The 27,499-nt window shown below is 41.6% G+C and overlaps 1 protein-coding gene across 1 annotated transcript; it reads right to left on the reverse strand.

The window, feature by feature from the left end:
• Positions 1-2,918: 2,918 nt before the first annotated feature.
• Positions 2,919-26,414, reverse strand: htr2aa (5-hydroxytryptamine (serotonin) receptor 2A-a; the record flags this gene model as incomplete). The annotated part of the gene is made up of 3 exons (XM_079277497.1): positions 2,919-3,781; positions 9,733-9,933; positions 25,943-26,414. 3 exons carry the CDS (start codon positions 26,412-26,414, stop codon positions 2,919-2,921), a joined length of 1,536 nt encoding a protein of 511 aa, XP_079133623.1.
• Between the last annotated feature and the right edge of the window lie 1,085 nt (positions 26,415-27,499).

Consider the following 27,499-nt stretch of genomic DNA (forward strand, 5'->3'; position numbering starts at 1 on the left):
TTGGAGGACTTGTTGGAACCCCTGGTGTAGAAAATATGAAAAATGAACACAGAAATGAAGCCTCGTGTCCTTGTTCTCTCTTTATCTCCACAAACATTTATTCATCCACTTGAATGAATAAAAGTCTTACACGAACGGAAAACGCTTCGTCTGCAGTTTTTCCTTTTACTTTGATTTGAAAACAATGAGAAAAGAAAATCCGTGTTCGATATAGTCGACAGAAACATGGCGAACCATCAAACATCAAATTCCAAAATAGACACTACAGTTCAAAAACAAAACCCTCCAAACCAGAGTCAGGTTTGTGGTTCCTTTAGCATTAAAGGAAAATTCAGTTTGTTTTGTCTTTAACGTCCTGGGTTTCATTTCCGTGGTTTTGTTGAAAATGATTGTAAGAAGGCCGGGTAGTATCATCGTTACAGTTCAGCCCAAAAGAGCGGGAACATGAACCATCAATTTACAGCAAAGTCCAAAGGTAGAAAAGTTTCAAAACTGGTCCAAAATGTTTATTGTACATTGAACAAAACATCTTGAACAAAAAACTAAATTGAGATTGAGAGTCCTACAATTTTCAATCATCGTTTTCACAAAAGAAAACAAAGGCAAATATTAAAATGACATCACAACCTGTGTCTTGTAAACACCAATTAGAACTAGAACTTTAAGTGCATCACAGATTTTCTATGAAATGGAGAGCTATTACCAACATTTTTTGGTTTCAGTTTCACCTCCAAATAGTGTTAATAAATGGGCAAAACTGATCGCCACGCCTTCAGATCTCTTTGAACTTCATAATGGATAGGAATAAACCCCAAACATATGAAAATAAGCCCCAGATCAAGAAATAAACTCCAACAGATGGAAGCTGAAGAATCCGAATGTTCTGTTTCTATGTTATTAATGCAGGTTGGAGAAAATGCATCACTGCTGAATGTTGCTGTACCACTGAGAGCAGCCACCTGCTGAGCTCATATTTCTCTTCACTGCTGTTGGTAATGAGCAGCCTCATTGTTGCCAGAGTCCTTCTCTGGGCCACAGCACTTTACCTGCTGCTGTAAACAACAGCTGTGGTAATGACAAAAAACCTCCCTGTAATTTATAATCCCTCTGTGTCACATATAGTGCAACAATCATCATAATATCTCTCTATACCTCTTAATAAACCCTGAGCACGCTCCATCCAATCTCAATACATCTGAAGAGTTCTGGTCCAAATGAAATACTCCAAAAAGTAAAGCTGATATGATTTGTGGAATAAAGTTTCAAAACATGATTCTTTTTAAAGAAGCTATTACCCTAATAAAATCATCATTTTCCAAGCACGGTCCAGTAGATGGACAATTAACATTTTGCAATGAACTCCTCATTGCATCCTACTTATCAAAGCCACGACAAACAGGAAACATCAGGGAACTACCGGTAATTTGTGGTGAATTCTGGTGAGTGAATATTTTTTACATCCTTTACATTGTACTTTTACTCCACATGAATTTCCACCCTTCATCCTGTGAAACGAGAAATCAGCTTTGATTTATTTGTCCTTTTGCTTGTATACTTCAGTGACGGCATAACCATAGTCATTTATACCCAAACAACGATCTTTTCCTAAACCGAACTTAAGTATTTCACAATCTTTGTAGTGGCACGGGACGATTACAACGTTTTAACTGATGCCACCATGAGACGGCAATTGGGAACAGTGGTTTGTGACTCTGGAAAGTCATCAGGACACACTAAATATGACTTTAGTTTGTTCATAAGCAAAAACTTTAATTCATGCAAATGTGGTGAGTGAATGTTTTTTTCCGCTCGTGTCTGCGCTATTAATCTGAGAAGAACACATTGAAAAGTACGACTTTCACAGTGGAAACATCTGCAGTTAAATCCTCTTAATTTCCTGTCAACGTAATCTCATTTTACAATCTTCATACTGCATCACATCTGTGGAAATGATCCTTGTGAATAACACACCGTATTGACCTCAACATTCATTTACATTTATTCACATACACCACAAAATACAAATATAGATTTATTCACGTCTCTCTGTAACATCATTATCTCGTGAGCATCTGTTTTCAGACGTAATTATATATTTTTCTTGTTATTTCCAACAGAAATTACAAAGTCTGGAGTCCCGGTGCGCCAGGCTCATCCTGGATCTCCCTCCCCCGACTCTAACATCTGATAAGGTCGCAAGAAATTCAGTTTAATCCCTGTTAACCCTAACCCTAACCAAAAGGTATGATGGGAGGAAGAGGCCACTTGACTGGTAACAGGGAGCCAGCGAAATGAGACGGGGGCGAGGTCACTGCAGCTGAGCATCCGTGAAACAATTGAATCATGTGAAGAATCCACTACATTTTTTATCCTTTTGTCCAAAGAGATTGTCGGAGAATAGGTAAGATATGCCACCTTTTGCACTGACCATATGCCCATGGTACCTGGTCTGTTCCCAGACTGGAAGATATTGATTGATTCAATATCTTTACAAAATAAGTGAATAACAAACAATCTGTTTTCTGAGAATAATTCCATGTGCTGGCAGTGTGGAGGAGTCTCGAAAACCTTTATACATTTTATTCCGTGAAACAAGCACTGCTTGACTGATCCTTTTTAGGTTATCAAAAACAGTTTTGCTGTAACAAAGAACTCACAAACTTGATTCAGCTGATTCAGACCCTTGTGATGAGGAGTGGGATCAGGAAATGTAAAAGTTCGGACTGTAATTTCTTGAGAGGTTGGGAAACTCATGACCTCAGTGTTTCTTAAACCCTGACTGGGAGGCACTTTGTCTTTGGCACTTTAAACCTCAAACCCTTCGCGTTATGTCAGTATGGTGTGACCACAGAAGTGAAAGGTTTCATATATTATAATCCGTGCGTTTCAAAGGATCAACCTTGAAGCAGGCCTTTTATTCACACACAGCTCTCGTCCTTGCCTCCGTGACTTTTGTCCGGCATGAACTTCTCCGTTTCCTGTCCAGGTGAAGAGAAATCCGTCACTTCGCCACGAGAGTGAGCCACTCCGTTTCGTAACTTCTCGATGTCGCCCAGGGACAGCTGTGTGGAGCTGTAGGCCAGCGGCGGGATGGTGTTCACCAGTATGAGCTGAAGAGGCTTCTTCTCCGGCTGGTACTGGCAGTGGACGTAGCGCAGGAATGCTGCTCGGTATGTTTTATTAAACAGTGTGTATACCAGCGGATTGACCGCCGAGGACAAATATCCCACCCACACGAAAACGTTCAGCAGGCCTCCCATGAGTGCTGCGTCGCACACCGCCGGGTCACACACCACCACCAGCACGTTTGTGATGAAAAAAGGACACCACATGACCACAAAGAGAAAAAACACCACCCCGAGGACCTTAGACGCCTTCTGCTCGTTGCTAATGGACTGCATTGTGCGGCGTCCGAAGAGCGAACCGGAGATGCTCCCGCGGGCGCCTCCCAGGCCGCCGCTGCTTCTTCTGCCACTGGCCTCGCGGCTGATCGAGCGCCTGAAGAGTTTCTCAGAGGACAGCGAGGTTTGCGGCAAGAAGCTCAAGGTGAATGTCGTGCTCCATTTAGGCCGCGGGACCAGCTGGTCCAAGCAGAGGGTGGCTTCGTTCTGCAGCGCTTTGATGGTCAGGAAGTAGGTGACGACCATGATGGTGAGGGGCACGAAGAAGGCCACGAAGGAGCCGACCAGCACGAAGTTGTTATCTGTCAGCAGGCAGCTGGCATCTTTGAAGACCTTAGAGTGGTCTCTGAGTCCAAGAACAGGAATCGGCATGGAGATCCCTGCAGAGAGGAAGGAAGCCGCACAGAGATGAGAAGAAAATTACAAACCCAGAACAATCTCTGTGATTTATGTACATGTTTGTTGCTTGTGTGAAAGGAAAGCTTGATTTGCTGCAGGGGTGGAAGAATTAGGGTTCGAAACACCCCTACTCGGAAAAAATAAACCTTTTTTGAATCTAATGGCCCTGATCTTTTTGCTGATGTTTTATCTGTTGAAAGAGAAAAGATGGAGGTACTTTCACACTGGTATGAGACTCTGAGCACAGGGAAGATAGAAAAGAAAGTTTTTACTGGTAAACAGGGTTCAGTACACAGAAGTTCTGTCCAGAAACAGTCCAAAACGCCACGCTGAAGGCTCTAAATATACAGAAGCAACGGGCTAAATTACAATTGTAAGTCATTGGGAACAGAAGGCTGGAGGACAAACTGGAAATAAACAAGGGGATCAGAAAGACTAGACACAGGGGAGGAAGGGTCATGAGGGACAGGTGAAACTAATCAGGACAAGGTGGGTAATACCACAGGCGGGAAACATACAAGGACAGAAAGTGAACCATCTGAAACGAGAGACAAAGGCGAGTCTACCAAAATGAAACATGAATGTGTATTTATATTTAACATGGTTCATTTAAGTTGATCACATTCAAGCAGATGATGCACACTTTATGATGATGTTGATGATTTTTATAATCGTTCATTTTTTTCCCCTTGCAGCAGCTAACTGCAGGCAGCACAGGTACGGTCTGTCAAATATTTCACCAGAGAAGCAGTGCTACTTGATAGTCCCTGTTCCTTTTTAAATCTGTCAAAGTTTCCATTAAGTCTGGGGCTAAAGCTTTTTTTTTTGGCTGTCTGTCACGGTGAGGGACCTCTCCCTCTCAACAGCCTCTCCGAGGTCCGACCATCTCCGCCGCTCTCTCTGTGGCCGACCCTGCTTCTCTGTATCAATCTTTAACCTACATTTCTGAACCGTTGTCTCAAAGGTGAAGTCCAGGAAATAGGGCTGCTTTTCAGTCTCCATCTCCCAGGTGAAATATGCCGTCTTTATTATTTAGTTTCCACAACCTAAATTATTATTTTTGTTCTCGCTGTTTTGTCGTTTTTCATCAGATGTTTTATATATTTCTGGTTCTGGATAAGCCGGGTATGATAGCTGCGCACACCGTATCAACAGGAACTCCTCATAACAAATATGAAGGAAGTGAGGAGAGAGAGATAGAAATAATGCAGGGGAGAGGAAGAGGAGGAAGGCCAGGAGGTTGGAGATTGACAGACACAGCGAGGGTGGCCAGTAATGGCTGCTGCACGTCGGGAGCAGTCGGGTCAAAGACGGATTATTCTCATTAAGTCTGGATGGTTTGACAGAAAAGCAGCTGGAGGGATTCAGTCGGAAGGATTTTCAGTTGACAAATATTTATTTCATTTTTTACCTTTTGCCCGTTTCATACTCGACATAAAGACATCATGAGTACTGACATGCTGATGAGACAGAGCCAGGCTAGACGTTTCCACCTGTTTCCAGTCTTTATGCTAAGCTAAGCTAACCGTCTCTGGTTCTTGACCTACTCACCGACCCAACTGTTTTCAATATTCTTTATACAATCAGCAATAGCCGTCGCAGCAATACCAGCACACACCATCCTCCAAACTGCAGACACTCAAACTGCATCAACTTTTCGTCCAAAGACTCTTTAAGAAAGACGAGGCGAAACTGTTTGATTGACAGGTGATGTAAGCGCCACAGTGATGGGACCCACCAGACCCTGAAGCTCAGGAAGCTCAGGGACAACGACTTTTCTGGCATCTGCTGTTATTAAAACTCCACGGTGATAATATTCAGGCTGAATGTGGAGTCGCCGCAGGCTCCTCATTACAAAATGAGATTTAGAGGGTGAATACAGGCTGTCTGCTGTGAATATGAGGGTCTGTGTGTGTTTAAAAATGCAGCTGATTCATTTTCTGACTAATCCCAGTCACATTATTCAGCATTAGAATGTTTAAATGTTCTGTGTGACGGACTGAAGGCGAAGAGAGAGGTGGAAACAGACTTTTCATGAGAGTTGTATACAAAGAAAGAAATATCGTGACTGTCTGCTTCATATCCAGCGGATCAAGTGTGATTTTTCGAGGTGACATCGTTGATTTGAGCGCCTGGATTCACTGTGTTCTTCAGATAACCCCCCCTTGAGCATCCATCCCCCCACACTTCTACAGAATCCACAAATCACAAGCTAGTTTTTGTCTGTTTTTTTTCCTTCCTCTCTTTCTCTCCCTGATGGCAACGCTCTGCTCTCAATACATGAAATCAGAGACATGAGATGGTGGAGAGAAAAAGAACTTCTAATCAGCCTGATCAATACGCCTGTGACAGCGCCGCATCTTTACATCGGGCCCGCTCACAGAAATGAAATGAAATGGATTTATGTAGTCGGCTCTGCATGAGAGGCTTAAAGAATCATGTGAACTGACAATGTATCCATTATAACACCTATTATCACACCTTGAATGAAAGACTTTGGCTTTATGTTCGATCCGTATTTCTTTGCTTTCAGGCACTCGTATTTATTACAGTTATTACAATTCATCCCGAGGGGAACACAAATGTCTGAACCACCTTTCGTCTCAATTCGTCCAATGGTTGTTTATATATTTACGAAGAGACGGAACTTCATTTATCCCGCGGGAAATGTGCAGCAGTTGCAGTACAAATAGGAAAGACAGCAAATAAAATATAAAAAAGGTGGAAATTAATAATATGAACAGATATTTAACCTTAATTATATCAATTTGGGCCTGCACCTGAGAATCACCTGTTTACTTAAAGTAAATATCATTCAACCATGTCATTCTTATGTCTTGTTTCATTGTTGTTTTTCAGTAGCAGGTGGTTTTATCTGCTCAGAAGAGCTGAAGAACACAGTGAAACATTGAAACGTGTATCTCCAGATCTCAGATGAATTACACCGCATTCATTTATCTGGAACAGATCGTAAATGACGAGCGAATCCCAGCTATCGTGTTTTGGATCTGGACGAGGAAGGAAGGCTAAATTAGCTATCTGCAGCTCCGGCATCACTCGGTCATTAGCACACAGGGCAGAATGACAGCGCTAATGAAGTGGAGGCAACAGGAAGCAAAACACAGACCTCTGGGCCGCCGAGGAGCTCCGAGGCACTAAGCCAAGGCTGACAACTCACTCCAAATGAATGAATGCCTTTGCTTTTGGTCAATACAGTTTGGAGAAAACACAATAAGTGTAAGGAGGGTTATTTGGTTTGATGAACAAAGGAAGTGGAGAGGAGTTGTTTCTTCAGTTTGATTGGCCGAGCTCTCCCTTCCCCCACCCTCGCTGACCTCGTCCTCCACCCACCTGCTCCACCTGCCCCTCTTAAACTGTGAACAATGTGAGGAACTGCTGTTGAACTCATTCACACCAATATGTCTTTGAAGGTGTTTCATTGGATTTATTGTATCGACCGACTACGGTGGATTCATGATAATCCTACAGTTAGTTGTTACAATGTTCATTTGTCGCAACCAGCAGGAAGGAGTTTCTCGTTAAACTGTCGCTCCCAAACATTTATGTTGTTGACCCATTGAGACGTACAGATATTGGGAAATACAAATAACCCTGACTAGTTTCTTAATAAATTCTTTAAATCAGGTTTAAGCTGAATTCGAGCTTAAAAACAAACTCACGACTCAGGCTGGAATTGTATTTCTGCAAAGATGCATGTAAACAAATGTGGAGACCGATGTGAAGATAGGTGCCCCACATTCATATGTTCATATTACATTTACTGTTATTACTTATTTTAAATTTCAGTTTATGTTTAACTGGCTGCCTGATCAAAGGCCGTTAATTGAGGGACAGCTGTTTTGGAAGAAGACTTTTTGAATTTACAACAAACTTCCAGATTTGTCCTGTTTGGAAAATTTTCCTGCGAAATTATTAATCCATGAAAAATAGAATCCACATCTTTGATTCTCTCGTAAAAGTGAAAGATGACAAAATACGATTTTACAAAATACCATGAGACACTAGCATAGCAAATGTAAGGCTACAAACAACCCATAATGCAACACTTTCTGTAAGAGCTGGTGTTGCTCTTATATAATTGCCCTTGAATGTAAGACAACCCGACTTTTTTGTAATTTCCAGAACAAAATATAATTTTGTATTTGGGACAATATGATGCTTTTTATCATTGTGAGTGTAGCAGCACTCAAGCTTCTTTTCTGAACCTCATAGGCTTACTAGCACCATTCATTTGCTCACAGATAATGACACGTTAATAATTTATTCTTTTGACCATACAGGTGAGCCGAGAGTCTGAAGGACAAGGAGAAACATTAACGAAAAATATCATAATAATATGACCCGAGTGTCATTCTTTATGAGCATGATGATGATAACACGCATCTGAATGGCAGATATTTATAAACAGGCAGCTGAGTTTTACTTGAAATTAAACAAAAGCAGAGGAACATTAATGTGTTGTTGCAAAGAGGCTTTTCTCCAGCGTCCTTCACTTCCACCATTCGAAGACTATTCAGCAGGACTATATCTTTCATGATGATGCTTTTGAGCTGCCAGATGATTTGATATTTGCCAAAAAAGTCACGTGCCACTTTAGTCCCCGACAGCTGTATCCTAACAGATCAATCACGAGTTTCTATTGTCACATTGTTGGTGTGTTTCCAACAGCCTGAAGGACAGAAAATATTCTCTTGATGACAAACATCATCGTACCAGCACCTCTGAAGCTGACTGATTAACATGTTGTATATCGTGTGTGTTTCATCCGTACAAAAACCAAAGTGTAAAAACGACATGTTGTGGTTTTGATGACTTACGGTAACTTTAAACAGGCTCTTGTCCAGAGCCCCTTGGGCCCTTTCAGTAATCCATACAAGTGACATTACATTTGTCAAGGTGACATTTATTCATATGTCACATTTCATCCTGTACATTTTGACATTCATGTCACTCTCCCGAAATAAGTGGTGCTCGTCTTGTGTCTTCTAACATCGGGTTAACTCGGCTTCGTCAGCAGTAAATCATTAACAGCATTGAAGTCGAGCTGTGATGTTCCTGCCATCCATTCTTCAGATAGAATCTAAGGGCTGGGCTCACTGCCACATGGATAAAAATGAACTGTTCCAACATTTCTCATTTTAATTAGCTTAGTGTGAGAGCATGTTGAACAACAAACAAATCAATCAGGACAGGAAAGTGGAAAAGCTTTCTGATAATTCAACTTCAATCAAACAATGACGGATGGTTTGTTTTTTGCAGCTTGCTATAACTGAAATGTTATCAGCTGAAACACAAACACATTTTCATACTCTTTTCTTCTTTTTCCTCCTTCTTTGCGCTGATAATGGCCGTGCAGCCAGCCAGGCAGAAGCCAAATATCAGGACCTGATTGTTCCCTCATCTCCATAAAAATGATATGGAGTCATAAACGTCACTTTTATCTGGAAGAGGACAAAATTGCAGTTAATGCGACTGCCCTCCCACTCTCATTGTGAGTGGCTTTGCCCTCTCTCCGCTCTCCTCACCTTTTTAACTGCTGCTTCTCCACAAAAAGGAATTTACCAAAGCGTTTCTGAGTCATTTTGTTCATCTGCAATCATTAACTTGTTCAAATTTAAAATCGGATCTTTGAATATGCAGTTCTCTTTCTCAAACACGATACGAGCCCACTTATTCAAACACAACTTTCAGCACACAACACTTTACTTTTGATGTTGTAACACAGCTTCAACATTCATACAAAGTAGCACCTCATGTTTGAATATTAAGCTATATTTAAAAAGTTGATGTAGATTCAAGGCAAATATCAGAGCTTAAACGCAAAATAGACCACATGACACGAACGTCGTGTCTTTTCAAACAGAAAAACTCGTCTTTGGTTCCAACATGAAATAACTGAGTGTGTTCTTACCCACTGAAATCGTCCACACTGCCATGATCTTGATGCGGGCCGTGGTGTGGGAGTTGAAGCGGCTGTGGTGGATCGGGTTGCGTATGCCGATGTATCGATCCAGAGAGATGGCGCAGAGGTGCATAATGGACGCCGTGGAGAACAGGACGTCCAGGTAGATCCAGATGGGACAAAGGTCAGAGGGCAGCGGCCACCCATAATCTTGAGAGGAAAGGCACGAGGAAGAGAGAAGAAGTAAAACACTGTTAGCGTCCTGGCTCTGATCAACCCTTTCATAAAAGGTTGACAACAGAAATCAAAAAAAGTTTAAGTTTTGCTTGGCTGAGATGGAAAAGAAAGCAGTATTACAAATACATTCAAAATCGGATTAAAATGAAAACCAGCAAACCTTTATTTTTGTCGCAACATGAGATGTTTTTGAATGAAAGAATTACTTCAATTATCAAAATAGTGGCCAATTAATTTTATGTCAGTTGACTAATTGATGAATCACCGAAGATTCGTATGTTTTGTTTCTATTGTAATGTGTAAAGTGGATAAAGCTGTCAGATAACTGAAGTGGAGTAGAAGTAGAAAGAAGAGAATAAACTAAATGTACATAGTTACTTTCCACAACTGGAAAAGTCAGTGTGAAAACAAACGTACCAGAACTATCGGCCCGTCTGAAAAAGTAATCTATAGCTACTTCCTGTGTTCCATATAATGACGCTGCAGCAGCATTTGTTTTCGTCCCTGACTGTATTTGTTTTAATATAACTGGACTCCGTATTAAAACGCATTGGAGGGGCCGCAGTGATGCTTTTCATGGACTCGTTGCTCGTCTGTAGCCTCTGAAAAGCTAATAACACAGTGACCACGCCGTGATAAATGGAGTGAGTCATACAGATGGAACATGGCCAAAACCTCAAAACCTGAGCACACGCTCCAGATACATGCACACGGTCAGAGGCTGGAACTACACACATGTTACCTTCACACACGCGCACACACACACACACACACACACACACACACACACACACACACACACACACACACACACACACACACACACACACACACACACACACACACACACACACACACACACACACACACACACACACACACACACAGCGGTGTCCTTCATGGCCGCCTACAGCAGCCATCTCTATATTTAGTCCAGTAAATTGGTCTTTAAACCACTCAGCTGCAGATTGAACTGACATTATACAATATTCGGAATATTAACATGAATGGAGGCAGATTCTATCCATCAAGATGAAGTTTATTTGAAGAGGTAATTTCACTCAAGGCAGTTCGAAGATGTGGAGCATAAAATCAGAAGGAGAATGAGATCATTCATTTATTGAAAAAAAATGAATTAAACAAGATATTTTACAGCGTCTTCTTCATTCTCTGTATCGACGGACAAAAATCAATTCATTAATAAATCTTTATTGCCTGTCAATTTCACTTCCTGTTTTATTTTGTATTCACTTGCTAGCTACTTTACTTCCTGCCATTGTCTAGTTTCCCGCCAGTTTTGTTCCTCACCTGTGTTCCATTATCGATCCTTTTAGCCTAATTTACATACCGAACATGTATTCCCTCATTTAAAGCAGCTTCCCTGGGATCTCAACTATTTTTGACAACTTAAACCCATCGCTGTTCAGTACCTATTTGCCAGATTGTCTCAGTTCTTTGCACACGACTAGCTCAGTGTTTGTTTGTTCCTAGTGATTTACCTCAGCCTGTCTCTTTGTTTTTCCGTATTCCCCAGCACCTCCTGAGGTGTTCCCAGTGAGATATATAATCCCTCCAGCGTGCTCTGGCTCTATCTCGGAGCCTTGTATCAGTTGTACATGTCCCGAAAACCTCCAAAAGAAGGCGTTCAGGAGGATCCCGATCAGATGTTGAACCACCTCTGGCTCTTTTCGACACGAAGGATCAGCGGCTCTACTCCGAGCAGCTCCCTCCGGGTGGCTCCTCACATTATTTCTGAGGCTGAGCTCAGCCGCCCTGCAGAGGAAACTCATTTGTGCCGCTTGTATCTGCCATCTCATTCTTTCGATCACTACCAGCTCACGGGCTTTGGGAATAAGAAACCCATCTTTATTTTTCTTTAAAAATGAAAGCCAGGGTGTCTACATCGTGTTCAGGGTCAAGATGAAGCATTTACTCCTCCTCCTCTATATCCTCTGTCGTTACCTCCATGCAACAGGTGAGGGACGACCTGATGAAGGCTTTTATTATTTAGCAGATGACTCATCCATGTTGATCCATATCACCATAGTCACCGCCAGACCCTCATCCTCGTCTGATTTTCAGCTTTCCATTTTATCCTCCTCCTCCTTTTACACTCAAAAGGTGTTTGTCCTCCGTCTCTCCCTCTGTCCTTCGTCGTCTCGATCACCTTCTTTTATGAATGTCTTTCGCATTCAGTCACAAATAGAATTCTTCCTTCTCGTTCTTTGTGCTTTCTTCTCCCAAACTAAAGTTCCCATTCAGTCAGTTATGTTTTTTTTGCCTCATTCTCTATTTTCAACAAAGTACAAGTGGAAATGTTGAGGATTACCTCAAGTCATCAGTACTCATCCTCTCAGCAGCATTAACATTTGCTGCAAATTGGCTGCATGGACGAGAGGAAATTAATTTAAAGTTCGTGGGCTGAAACATACGTTAACACAAGTTTTTTGCTTTAAACCGTGTGACTTGTGTTTGTTGTTTCTTGTCCAGCAGGAAATCCCCGCCCCCCCCCCCCCCAGAAAACCCCACAGGGCCTGCTGAGATGTGACTTTTTGCTCCCGTCCTTATGAGACCGCCGCTGTGGTTTCAAACTCAACATGTTCTGCCGTTGTCACCTCTGCCTTATTCCTTTCAAAGAGCCGACGTTTCTGGATCCCCCGGATTGTAAAACCTCAACAGAGGAAAGGCTGCGACTGTGACATTACTCCTCAGTACCTGACACCAATTAGACCCAGTCAGCTCTGCACCAGAACTCAACTGTGAAAAGACACCCGCTTTCTTCCTGTTGAAAGCAGTCTTAACAAGCCGGCGTGTTAGAGAAATGAGCTCAAGTTTCACGGAGACTAAATCATTTAAGTGATTATGATACAGACTCCGCAGCGGATCAGAAAAATCAGAAAAAAAACTGTCAGGAGCGTTTCTTTTTTTACATCCTGCAGTGTCTGACAATGTATCCCGGTGTAATTTAAATGTTAAAGTAATACATTTAACTGAAGTTGTTTTCAGGGGCCTGTTTACTTTGCTTCCATGCACATGTTTGTAGTGCACATTTACATTAAAATAAAAGACCTTCAGTCACTTTGTAACCAGCAATCATCACAAACATAAGAGCTGAAATGATCATTAACTGACACAAATTTAAATCATTTTTCAATCAAAAATCCTAAATTTAGACATCCTCTATCACAGGGGTCTCGAACTCATTTTCACTCCGGGCCACATCAGCATCACGGCCGCCCACAAAGGGCCGGTTGTAAATGTCACTACTCGTAACATATTGTTCAATAACTCTCTGCATTCACAGTTTAAAGTAGTCTTCAATGTACTCACAATACATTTCCATGTCAAATGTACAGTAACCAGCCAAAGAGCTGCTTCTATAACTGTGTGTTTAAGTATCTCATAATTTTGACTTTCTATCTCATAATTTTGACTTTCTATCATAATTTTGACTTTCTATCTCAGATTTATGACTTTCTATCATAGTTATGACTTGCTATCTCATAACTTCGACTTTCTATCTCATAATTTTGACTATGGGGATATTTTTATTATCAAGTCTAACTTTAAAAATCTTTTTTTTAAATGTATTAATTTTTTTTGGTGGCGGATTCGCGGGCCACATAAAATGACGTGGCGGGCCGAATCGGCCCGCGGGCCGGGAGTTTGAGACCCCTGCTCTATCACATGCGAAGAATTATTTTAATGTGCAGCAAGTTTATTATCTTTACATCTTGGTTTGTTGGAGGGACAAAATAAGACAAAGAGATGATGGAGTCAGACACTGCAGCTTAGAGCTTTGTGATGCAATCAGAACACTGGACTAAAACAAACAAAAGCATTTTTTATTTATTTTTTTATCAGGGGGCATATGTAGGAACGGATTTCTGGCATTACGTGAAGCGGTGTTCAGTTAAGATAGAGGAGAGACTTTCAGCGAGGCGTTGGGTAATTTGGTTACAAGGATCATGATTCCTGATTCAAGAAGGAAAGAGAACTCTGAATGTTGTTTTGGAGGCACTTCAATGGAGAGAAAACAGTGTGAAGGCTCAGAGACGGCCTTGTTCAGGCCAAGTGTGCATGCTGCTTTTAAAAGCAAAGAAAAGTGAGGCAGAGAGAGTTTGTGCAGCAAAGATGAAGACACACACACACACACACACTCAGCATGTAGTCTACATACTAAACAGTGACTCTGGTGAACACACATTACACATAAACACACACACGCACACTTGAATCACAATACATCAGATTCACAAACTCTCAACCCAGGCTTGGCTCAGCTTGATCCTCCTGTCTCGCCAAATCCAACTTGTTTACCTCGTCAGAAACTCTGCCAGATGTCAGATGAAGCCAGGAACACACACAAACACACACTCATGCACCCACACACACACACACACACGTGCTTTCAAATACCTATAATCACTCCTCTCCGAACGTGTTTCTCGACCAACAAGATCAAAGCATCCCGTCTAAAATCTGGAGTGTCCTTGAAAGAAAAGGCTGTTGAACAAAATACATTTATTTTATCGACATAAAACAGAGACGCAGCGTTCTAATACTGACCCAGTTAAGTAGATCTGGTGTTGCTTGAACAGCACTCATCCAGATTAAACAGTCTTCTGTCCCGCAGTGTTCAGTTGCAGCACTAAACTAATATTCTTAAAGCTGCCACTGATATCTTGCCACTCGCTGCATGTGCTTCACAATAAAAGCATTTTAATCTGAAGACCGCGGACTTTACTGTGAACTGGTGACGGTAAGTTTCACGGTTACCAAACAAAACAAAACAAAAACAGCTTTATTTTTCAAGTTGAACATAATATTTCCAATATGTTTTAATCCACAACAAATGAGTTTCAGTTTGGTTGTATTTTACAAAATGCACTGTGTATGGACTGCATCTCCATTAAGAAAGTGGTTCCTTTCAGCTACATGTCTCTTGGTGAGATATCTCCAAAGGTTTCTCATTAAATTGGATTTGATCGAATGTACGAAGGATCAGCTGATCATGTGAGTGGATTTGGGGATGCAGGGAAATTGCCAAAGTGCTGTCTTCGCTGTGAGTTCATATCCAGGTGGCGAGCTGAATTGTGATTCAAATTAACAAAATGATGTCAGCCACAAAAGGTAGAAACAATGAAGGTGATTGAAAAAGTAAAATGTGTGAGGGCTGAGAGAGCGAAGGGTGAGAAACACTCCCTCAGGAGCAGTTATGACAGCACCAAAGCGACTGATCGAATGGCCTCCTGTTGACAGATACGTCTGTGTTTTCCATATCTTTCTCATTATGAACAAATCCAGGACGGTGTAAGATTGAGGCACAGTCGTATTGCACATCGTGAAATATTCACGACATACAAAAGAAATGTGTATGTATTGTATCGCTCTGCCAAACCTCTTTTTCGGCATGACATGCCATTAGAAAGTCAAAGTTCCTATAAAAAGTATTCAAAGGCAGACACCAATTCAAAATGTGAGTGCAAATGGAGGACTGTAAACAACCTGTTTGTTCGTTGGACGTCTTGTTTGGCTTCTTTAATTTTTGCATGTTTAAAAAATCCTAAATATACCGGTATGTGCTCATTTTGCTGGAAAAGGGGTATTTGAGTTCGTAAGCTTCTGCCTGATTTATCTTCTCTTCCTCCTCATTTCTTACATATGAAGTTAAAAGTAGTTGTGTGGTAGAAGTTCACAGCCCACTCTCCGTGTTAACGTAATTGCACAAATAGCATCCCTGATGACTGTCATTACAGCACTGTGTTGTATGTACGCTGTGATTAATGTTTCCACCCACACTGACCACTTAATGTACACATTCAGCAGGAAAACTAAAAAAACTCCAGCTTTCTCCTCAGCTCCTGGAAGTCATTTTCTTTTAATGCAGCCATAATTGTAATCCTATAATATATATATATATATATATATATATATATATATATATATATATATATATATATATATATCTGTAACGGTCTATTCTGCATAACAATTACTTTTGGTACTGTTATGCAAATACTTTTGTACTAGGATTATCACTCATTGTATTTGGTCTGAAGGTAAATTATGCCTCATTATATTTACCTTTGTTTTCATGTGTTTGTCTTTCTGTGGGTTCATGGGTTTGTTCCGTCTGATCTCATTGCCAAACCTTCTCATGTGTAAAACAGATTGTCTGCCGGCTCATTAAACGTCTGTTTAGACACGATGCCATGCTGACAAAGTTCCCTGCAGCTCTGCACTGATACACACAGGAAGGGAGACGAGGAGGGTTTTCTCTCTTTCTCTCAAATCGTATTGTTGACGTATCTAAGATGTCCAAGTGAACTGGCGAAAACAAGTTTGTTATTTACGGCACACATCAAGACAGTTTCAAAGTGACTTATGTGCAATTTTACTAAAAATAAATGGAAGAAACTAAAGAAGACTGCACTAAAGACAGGAGAAGAACACATTTACTTCAACACACTGAGTTAGTTGGAGGCCTGCAAGTCTGAATAACTGAAAAAGCTGGAAAATCTTTAAAAGAGTCGGATGCTGTGAGCCAAAGAGACATTTATTAATGAGGTCAATTTGCAACGGTGAGTTACAGATGTCAAAAACTAAACACAAAAGGAAAGAAATAAACAGATGTGGGAGATCTTTCACTCAAGTAAAAGTAGAAATACTATAATGTATATGTTCTTTGTTAAAAGTAAAAGTAATCCATTCCAAATCTTACTTAAATACTTCATGAATGAGACCAAATAATTGTCTTTAGGCTCTTAACAGGCCCTTTCATATTAAATTGCATTTTATAAGTAGGCTACAATCATCAGAACAATATGAAGATTAAGGCTCCCTCGTGTGGCTTAAAAAAGTACTGCAGATATAAATAGGTATATTTTAAAAAAGATAACGGAAATTATTTGGCAGCCCTAATAAAATGGGAATTTGGGAATGACCGGTCAATAAAATGTCCAAAGATATTCAGTCAGTAATGACATAATTTGGGAAAAGCGACAAATATTAAGAAATTAATTAAATTGGAGACTTTTGGAGATCAGCCAAAGGGAATACTCGACTCCTTGTTTGTTTCCACGCACCTACATTGTGTAAGAACTGTTCACTGAATATTAATGAGTGGCTGATTGCTCTTTTTTTAAACAAGCTCCTTCTTAAGCTGCTTAGCTCTTTGTCTTCTTTCTTTAGTGGCTCCGTCACTGTCAACGAAGTGCAGCGGTCAACATCTATTAAGCTCCGCTCACATATCAAGTTTAGCAGCTATGAGCTCCAAGAGAGCTTATGTTACATTATGAAACCATTCAAAACCAGTTCACACTTAAGAAAGGCATGACGTCATTATATAAGCAGGAATTACTTTATCTGTTGTTGAGTCCAAGGCTCTGCACTCATTAACTCATTAATCAGGACCAATTAAAAAGGAAACGTATAAACAGTGTGACTTATGTTTTTAGGCAAAGGAGCCATAACTGCAGTATTGATCACCAATAATAAAACACAACTTGTGTTAATTTATGTACAAAAGAGAAGAAAAGGCGAAGAGGTGCAGAGGTTAAGTCGCCGAAAGAAATTATGTCATTGATTAGCAGCTTTACAGGCTTTTTCTCAATCATAATTAGATGACTAACAGCAGCAGCAGTGGTAATTATGATAATAAAGTCAATATTTATTAGAGCAGAAGAGACGTGAAGCCAAAGAGGAGCAAAAAGGGGAAGTTGCTTTAAGCAACTAAAGTCAATGCAGTCGACTGTTCCAGAAGCAAAACACAAAAACACAAGTCATCAGGGAGGGACATGACTGGGCAGCAGAGACCAACAGAACGACATGATTAGTCATTCCAGTGAATAGACTGGCAAGATACAACTGGCAATGTGAGGGCGAGTGCATTCAACGCTGCTCTAAACACAAAAGCTGCTCAGGGCCTGAGAAAGAAACACATGAATTGAAGGTACATGAATACAGACAGTTCAATCAACATGTCTGCATGTTATTATTGTGACCCTGCAGACATTTAAACACCACGTGTTCAGACGGTCGTACATGTGAGGAGCTGACGGGCGTCTTCAGTGGATTGAAAAGGGAGTGTCGTCCCCCGTGAGCGTACCAAATGTGCTCGATCCAAATTACAGCGTGCCAAAGCAGTGTTGCCATTTTTAGAAGTACACATTTTATGTTTTTGGAATGGGAATGTCAGTTTCAAATTCACACAACGAGCAAAATTTCTATCCTGTCAAAAGGTTTAATTCCTCATCTCCACTGATTCCACTGTTTGTGTGAATAGTAATATTTATGCATCATGCAAAACAAAATCCAAGATGTTCTGTTTTTAATTCTACTAAACCATGTTTTGCCTGCAACAGTCAGTATACATGTCAATAGAAAAGGAAATAGGACTTCCTCTTTATCCCTGAAATGGCACAAAAATCAGCTCTCCTTCTTTCAACATATTTAAACACAGTGTATTATATAAGACGTCAGCTATTGTGTTGCTTTAAACCAACTCTGGAGCCTGCACTCACCTCTATCTCTACTGTCTCAGGTGTTCATCTGCCAATCTGCCGGTTGCTCCTGCTCCCCTCCACACTCTTATTTTGATATTTTCCTTCCACATCTTGACCTTTTGCCCTGCTGGCTCACATCTGGCCAGCAGAGCTTGATAATGGTTCTGCCCTTTTGTTTCCATCTGTTTCGTTTTGTTCCGTCTGGTCATGCGAGAGAGAAGAAGGCTGATGCTTTTGAATGCCTGCCTGCCTGCTGCTGCAGCTCTGTGTTTTTTGTTTTTTTTGTTCAGGCCGCTTTTTTTTTTCGCTCTGCAGCTCAGAGACACACAGAAAGAAAGAATCTCCTCTATCTCATGCAGTTGCGCACAAATGGATGAGCACAACACTGGCTATTTTCCACTTGGGATGCTCTATCTCACTTTCTGTCCACATCCCTTCCTCATCCTTTCTTCTAGCGAGCGAGGAATTCGAGGTTGTTTTTGCTCAGGGCGACTGCCTCATCAAGGCGGCTGCGAAACCAGCGTCTGAGGACTTTTCCACTGTTATATAAGACTTGTTACACCCGCCCTACTTCTCAGAGTAAAAAGTGAGCTCAGATTATCAAAGCCTAAACTGTGTCCAGAGCCTTTCAGAGGGCTTTGGCTCCAATGGAAATGTCCTCCACAGCAACATAACGTAGAACTTCCTCAGCCATGTTTGATCTGTTTAACCTTTTCTGTCTCTGTCGTTTGTTTATTGGCATTTGGTCGATTTCGGTGATTCAACAGTTCAACAATCGTGTCATCGCGTAATCACTTTATCTATAATTGCCCTTCTGGTAGGAGGTCTAATGAGGGCGATGTCAATGGCGTATGCACCCTGGAATACACAATGTAAACCAAAAATGTTCGCAAAAACAAGAGTTAAAGTTGCTCCTGGAAAATGATTCGGGAGTCAGTCATCTTCTTGAAGTAGCTCAAAATTTCATGTCAGATATTCTTTTAGAAACTAAAATATTGATTTCTAATGATGTCTCGTGTTTTTTTGTTGGTTTGGAGCTGTGTCAGATCAGGCTTTTACGGTCTCCTTCACCTTTTTTTTCCGATTGAGGTGAGCCACTCTGCCCCTGCCAATGAATACATCAATCAGAATCATGCACACTCCTCGTAGTTAGCATGAACAGCACAGGCCACAAAGAACATGACACAAACCGCTTGAATAGAAAATAAGAGAACGTCACAGATTTGCTGTGTTTGGCTTCTTTTGAGATTGTTTCTGAATAACTTCATCAGCGCATGATTTCGTCCATACTTTGGGTTTCCACTACAACACGTTTACATGCTTTAAATGTTCAAAAGCTTCTCTCACTGTCTGTCTGAATACACCTGTGTTCACCTTCTATTTGAATGCGTTTTAAAGGAATTCAGTCACTCGGCAACAACTTGGGCTCGTGTTTACTTCTTGTCAGCTGACGTCATTCATATCAGCAACAAGGAACCTTTTATACATTTCTTGCACTGCAACGGGAAATACGCTGGGACACATTTCTAATGTTTACTTTCAAACTGTGAAATTATAAATTGAGCGTGTAGTTCACATCCCAATCCCGACTGCTCGTTTAAACGCTCAGTTTCTGAATAGTCCTCCATGGACGGAGCGTTTTTATGCTTTCACAGTATTTATACAGCACTTAGACCTGCTTTTTAAAAATGAAAAACACATGAAAATCTCACTTTCCAGAAAGAAACAGAGTGAATCTCATCCTGCTGCTGCCCGTCCAAAGAAAGACGTCAAAACCTGAGAACTTTGAGACAGACGTCCTCTGTCTACCATACTGTACGCCCTCTGAGAGGAAAGCCAACCACATGAAGAGGGAGAATAAAGCAGGAGTGAGGGAGAGGAGGGAGAAAATAAACCCCAAAATTGAGAAAGATCCATATGACTGTTATTTCTGTGCCTCTAAAGAGCAGAGGTGGGACTGGAACAGGAACAGAGATTTGCTCTGGCAAACTGGTTGTCTTGGCAAGCTTCCACTGAGCTCAGACTGGAATACTCTGTTCCCATAGGTGCTCTGTTTTCCACTGGTGCCTATAGTGACCAAAGGACCAAAGGCTGAGAGAGACTTTACCACAAGAGGCATTGATTACTGAAGCAACTGAATTACAAAAACCCTGTCCTGAGTGAAAAGAGGGGGGTTGAGTGGAGGCCGTTTTATGCTGAAAACTATTTGAGTGTGTGACGAGGTTTGCAAGTGCACATCAAACAGATACAGTTATTTCCAGCTCACTTAAAACCACTTAAGCTGTTTTGTATTCTCCTAAAGCTACCAATCAATCAGGCTTACTGCCGTTGTGTAATGTAAAATGACGTTCGACTGAAGGTCCCGGAAGAACAAGTAAGATATGGATGTTGAGCTGCTAATTCAACAGCTTCAGCAGTCGTCTGATAGCACAAACAGTGAATGGGATTTCAGAATTCAGACTAAGAATAATTCGGAATATGTTACAGTTTTTAAGAACAACCTCGTCAACGCATTACAGCTGGAGAAATCAAATTACTGTGAAAACCTTCTTGGCAGTTCATCCATTAGTTGTTGAGATACTTCAGTCTGGACCAAAGTGGAGGGCCCGATAGGCCGACACCGCCTTCCCTGGAGCCACGCTGTCACCTTGGCTAAAAACACGACGGCCCCCAGACCTTCGTCAAACTGCCGAGGAGGTGAGACAGCTCCAGATACACAAACACGTACCGATGCAACACTACGGTACGTGTGCTCCTTGCAAATGCTGCACTGCGGAAAAATACAAGTTCTGGCTTGTTCTGTGGTGCTAAACGGACAACTCCTGTAAAATCACTTCACAGACATTTTAGTATTAAAACAATGAAAATAAAAAAAGCAGATAATTATTTGATTCGACTGACTCATATTAACTTAAGATGAATGTTGGACAGGAGGAATGATTACAGCAAACTAACTGTTCCGATGTTTACTTGGGCACCTGACAACTGTTTTAAGACCGACTTGAAAAATTGTGAACCCGTCCTTTAATTCACCAAGTTGTTTGATGACAAGCCGTGACTACGTCACAAGTCTCTATTGTAATTGTGCACCATCTCTCTAAATCTTTTAATTTGTACTGCACTACCAACTTACATGAGGGTTTTGGAGGAGATGTATTTCAGCTGACCTTCCAACACAATGAATAAAGAACAGCTTCGCCAGCATTTCTATTTGTGTGTTCCCTGTTTACAATTCAAGTTTGCCAATTAGCTAAAGTTGCTCTCTAAAGGATTCTGCCAGTTCTTTGGTTCCTAAACTTTTCACACTGCAGTCAGTTTAACTCCACTGATTTAACTACTTTTTGCCTCCGAAGCAGCTCAGCCACTGACAAATGTTGACATTTGCTAATAGCAGATGTGATGAACTGCAAAAATCCGCTCGGAGTTTAAATCGTCTGTATGCTGACTTGAGTCACACAGTCCAACAAACCGTAACGTGCCTTCACCTTTAAAAGCATTTTGTTTCAAAGTGCCATCGATCTCTTCGGGGGGAAATAAATGTGTCTTCTTGAATATCTCCCGAGAAATCGGCCAAAGATGCAGAAGCCATCTGTTAAAAGGAGCCAATCTCAATATTTATCTGTGTTTTAGATGGGAGATAATTCAGAGAGAAGCTCTCAACTGCACATTTCAACTATCATGGGTGCAAATTCTCGTCAAGTGAAACCCCTAAGTTATTCAAGCTCTTTACACCAGCGAGAAGAGTGTCAGGAGGATTGCGTAAGGTGAGAAAGCACATCAGTCTGTCAAGTTTATTTTGACAGCGCATCCCCGGGGAGTGCTTCACAAAAACAAGAGCGAGGACAGGAAGGAGCAAACCCAAACTACACAGTATGAAATGATATTTGCCTTCTGTATTTTCATGTATAATTTAGGAATCAAGCTCTTTGTCCACACGGCGCTCAATGGTTAGGCTAATCCCAAATTTCCCAAGACAATTGAAATGTTTATTTTAATCAAATAGATAGAGCTTGATCTGTTAAATCCTCACTGGGCCAACTGACAAGATAAACACGTCAGCCAAAACAATATTTGGCTGGTAAGCCGACGAGTATTTCACATACTCAATATGCTACGTCATATCAAATGTACGTCTGTACTCCATCACTGGGTAAAGTACAGTGACTCAGAGGAGAATAATCCTGACAACAAAGCTCATAATGTGTCCCAAAATGGGATTCAGAGAGCGATGACAAATTCTGAAATGTGGATAGAAGTCTAAGTCTACGAGTCTACAGCCATGCTAGCAGCTTTGTGAGACTGTACTGAACTAGACACACTGGTGCATTAAATGCTATGAATGGCAACTTGTTCACAATAATATGCTTACATGCTGCTTATAAGTGTTTACCATCTTAGCATGTTAGCATGCTAACACTTGCTGGTTAGCATTAAACACAAAGTACAGCTGAGGATGATGGGAATATCATTAGTTCTGCGGGTATTTGGTCATAAACCAAACGATTAAACACATTTTAAGTTTGACCTGATGATTGCAGTTGCAGATCCGGGTAGAAGACGTGATCAAATCGTTGCTTTCCTGGAGAATTGATGGGCATCGATGCTTGAATCAGGACAGTGGTTTTAACATGCACTCGGCTGTTGTACGTCGACCTTTGGGGGAAGTAGATGTCCCATTACATTTGTTCATAGACATCTTTGCTGGATTCACAGTTAGTTAGAAAAGATCTGGTTCTTAAATAAATGAAAAGTCAAAGATGCAAGCCTATCTCCCCATTCCCGACTTTACTCTAGGTTAGCATAGATTAGAGAACAAAGACACTGAAGATGTTTTCACTCTCCTTGCGACTGGCTTCGGCACACATTTGATTGATGGTTCATCTGTCCGAATCATGTTTCATGAGTTTACACTTCCCGCTACATTGACGTAATTTGCAGTTGCTTTTACCTTGTTTATCGTAATCACACTATATTGTCACGTCTCGTCTCAACTAGTTTAATATATGATGGCAATACTGAAATGACCACCTGCGATTCCACCTGTTATTTCATGCATGAGTGCCCTTAAACTCATCAATGACACCATTAATAATCTAATCTGCACTGCCAGGACATCAACCACAAACCAATCTATGCCCTGATTAATAACCATTCACATCCTCATCTCTGGATTTCCTCCCATAATCGTCGTTATGACATGAATAATGACCTATCCCATGGCCACCAGCTCACTCTGTGATATATCGCCGTGCCCTCTCACCTCTGGAACAATGCTGTGTTTGCTCTCTAAATCAGTAAATGAATGTGAATCGGCGATCCTGAGTAGCAACATGAGAAAATAACTGTGGCGTGTGTTTGTTTTTGGCGTCGGCGTGGCTAATGACTTCTTTTGTCTTCTCATTAAAGAGCGGGGTAGGCGAGTAATAAGCAGCGGGGGTCGTCCTTTTTGGAAGCGCTCTTCCTTCTGACTAATTTAATTTTAATTTCCCGCCGCTCGTTCTCATGCAAATGAATTTGCTACTTAGGCTTAAAGCCCTTATGTGAGCAGCGGCTCGTGACATTTCCAGAGACACAGGGGGAAGCTCAGGGAGGCAGAAGAGCCAGGATCAGCTGGAAATGGGCAACAATGAAGGACAGTGGACGGTGTGTGCCTGTGTGTGTGTGTGTGTGTGTGTGTGTGACAGATAAACAGAAAAAAATGAGGGCGAGCAGAGAGGAAACATTCAGCTTCCTGAAGCTGACCGAGGGAATCATTAGTCAGCTGCCACCTGAACCACCAGCAGAGGGACATCAGTGTTCAGGTGCAGAGGAGAGAAGAGCTGCAGGCTTCTGAAGTTATGGTTCCAGACTTGTTTATTTATTCTTCATGCTGGTATCACGGTTTGAATGATGGCAATGTCAGTCTATCGGTCGATCCACCACTTTGGTTCAGACTGAAATATAACAACTATTTGATGGATTGCCATGAAATCTTGCACGAGCATTCATTCGTCCTCACTTCTCTTCCAGCGCTGACATTTGTGGTTCAGAGTGAAATATATTTCCAACTGTTACATGGATTGCAACGGAATTTGCTGCAGATATTGAAATTGTTCAAATGTTCACTCAGCTCCTTGGATGGATTGGTACCAAATATTACACAGATATCTTACGGACTTGTAAAGATGAGGTGAACTTTATTTTCTTTCAAGTCAATTGTCTCAACAGCTATTGTCTGGTTTGCTATGACATTTGATGAAATGGGATTCAGATTCTATATAATATTTTGACAGAGATACTTTGGGTTATGGCAACATACCTACAGAACTAATGACATTACCATCAGCCTCAGGTGTACTTTGTGTTCAGCAGGCAAACATGTACGCATGTGCATTATTTGAAGGGCTAACGGTCTCTTGCAGAAGTTGACCCAGTATCACTTCTCTTGTCAAATTTAAAACCTGTTACCCCATCGGCTAAATACTGAACTTCCACTACTTTGTATCTCACGGTTAAACTTTACACTATGTGGTATACAACTTTAAAACTAGCTTCAAATGAAGAACTTTTCAACTTCTCTTTAAACGTCTCTTTAAATATTTGATCTTTAAACTTGGTCACATTTAATTCTGTTGCACCAAAACTGTAAACTCCAATTAAAATGTGAGGTCAGGTATGTCATACAAAAGAGGACTTGATCTCAGTGAGATTTCCTGATAACAATTATATATATTCAGCTTTTTATTTCTTAGGCAAACGCAGAGCAGAACATGTTCGTACCCATACAGCACAAAACAAACATCTGGTTGTTAGGACGGGGGTCCTGCATATTTAACAGATTTTGCAGGCTTGTCTTTTAGAAGGGTTCAAAATCTAAACTCAAGACCTGAGCAGTTTGTGTGCACTGTATGTAAAGGGAGCTAGGAGGCGACAGGGCGCATGGACACTCAAAACAGGGTGGTAGGTGGTGGGTCGGGTGGTCAACATGGGCCCAACAGCGAGGTCTCCGCTCGCTTCGTCTTGCTTCTTTCAATCCACTTTACATGCAGATATTTTCTCTGCAGTTTTTCCTGTGGCTCCTTTCTTCATCCCCGTAAACTCACTGGTTTTGCAGCTTTCTGTGTGCATTGAAGCGGCGCTCAAAATAAACACATCACTGTCAACAACAACACTTCAGCCATCAGCGCTGTTCTCCATCTGCCCACGAGAGTCACACATGTCACGGCAGACATGAGAGTGAAAACAAAGCATGAAAAGGAAATGTCCGATTTTTTTTGTCATTTATTTTCTTCATGCTGTCATTTCAATAACATTTGGGCCACTTTACTCTGCAGAGCGAGTGAAGCCTGAAACATGCAGGCAGGTGCAGTTTGTTTTGTCAGACAACAATTCAAACACTCTGAGGGGAAAACGACTGTGTGCCTGTTGGACTCGAGTCAGCAACGCACCAAATGTCAACTTAATAAGGCTCCATATCAGCGTTGCTCAAAGCTTACCGTAGAGAATGGTCACCATGGAGACCGGCATGACCAGGATGCCGAGGAGCATGTCGGCGACCGCCAGAGACATCAAGAAATAGTTGGTGGCATTCTGCAGCTTCTTCTCCAGGGACACAGCCAGGATCACCAGGATGTTGCCCATGACTGTGACGGCGATGACGAGTAAAATCAAAAGCGCTGCCCAGTTCTTCTCCACCGCCATCTCTTGTTGAGGACAATGAGACCCGTAAATCCTACCGCCCTCCTCGCCATAAACTCCTCCGACGTTACGGTAAGACAAGTTCCCCAACTGTACGTCAATGCCATTACGGGGCGCGCCATTCCCGTGACACCCCGGGTTTGTCACGTTATTGATCCGCAGGGTGATTTCCTCAAATCTACGTGGAGACCAGGTATTGGACTCCAGAGTGGTTACGACTCTGACGGTGTCGGAGATCAACTCTGACACGTTGCCACCACGCAGGTTCATGGCGTCGGCTCGGCGAGGGCGTCACAGCCAGAGACAGAAACGCCTCAGGACTGCTGCCTGGAAAATGGGTCAGAGTGGAGACAGAAAGAGGGAAGTCTTGTCATCATTTACTCACTCTCCAAATCCTTTCCCCAGGTGAATGCCATCCATATAACACCATATATCACTGGAGTAATGAATTGTATTTCAATATCTGCTGTCACGTATTTACTTCATGATCTCAGAGGAAACTCTGAAGCCTCAAATCGTCTGTCAAAGGATCAACAGATGACGATCTTGTCCGCACCGGCAAACAAAAATAGCTGCTTAATTCAGCAGAACAAAAAGCGCAGCTGTTCAAGCTCAACGGACAATTTTCAATGGATAGAAATGAAATTGTTTGGTTAATACCGTGACTGTGTGCAGCCCGACCCACAGCACTGGAAAAACAAACAGGAAGAATAGTTCCAGTTGGGCTCTGCTCGAAATATTCCAAACCAAATGTTGGAGTGGTTTTGACTCACATGTTTTCAGTCATAAAAAAAAGAAAGAAGAAAAACCTCTACTCATCTTCCGATTATAGAATCCATTTGACGCTGGAGCGATGGGGGACACAGTTGCAGATTTCTCACCCTTGAAGTCTGGGCTCGTGATAAAAACATTAGGCCCATCTGAATCCCCAGATCTTACAAATCTGAATTTCATGTCCTCCAAGTCTCTGTCTCTTTTCAAACAGACGAAGCTTGACCTTTAGTCTTTGATTGTCATGATGCAAACATCCAAGAACGGTTGCAAAAAAATCACAAATCTTTTCATGTTCACTCTTAAATGACACACGCAGAGAAACACGTAACTTATTTCAGTTTGAAGCCGATCTTAAGAGGTCTCCTTTGTCATGGTGGGTTTCCCCTCCACTACATACCTGCACAGATGTAATTGCTGCGTGTGCGCGTGGTCATGAACGTGTGTGGAAATCCTCTAGTGTCCTTGCTGTTTTGTCCCAACTCATCCCTGCACCTGTGAGAGTGCGTCTGCGGCCGACAAAGATTGATGATGAACATGATGTTTGACGTGTGCGTATAACCTGAAGACACTTCGCTAACTTT

The sequence above is a fragment of the Melanostigma gelatinosum genome (genome assembly GCF_949748355.1).
Source record: "Melanostigma gelatinosum genome assembly, chromosome: 10".
Classification (NCBI taxonomy): domain Eukaryota; kingdom Metazoa; phylum Chordata; class Actinopteri; order Perciformes; family Zoarcidae; genus Melanostigma; species Melanostigma gelatinosum.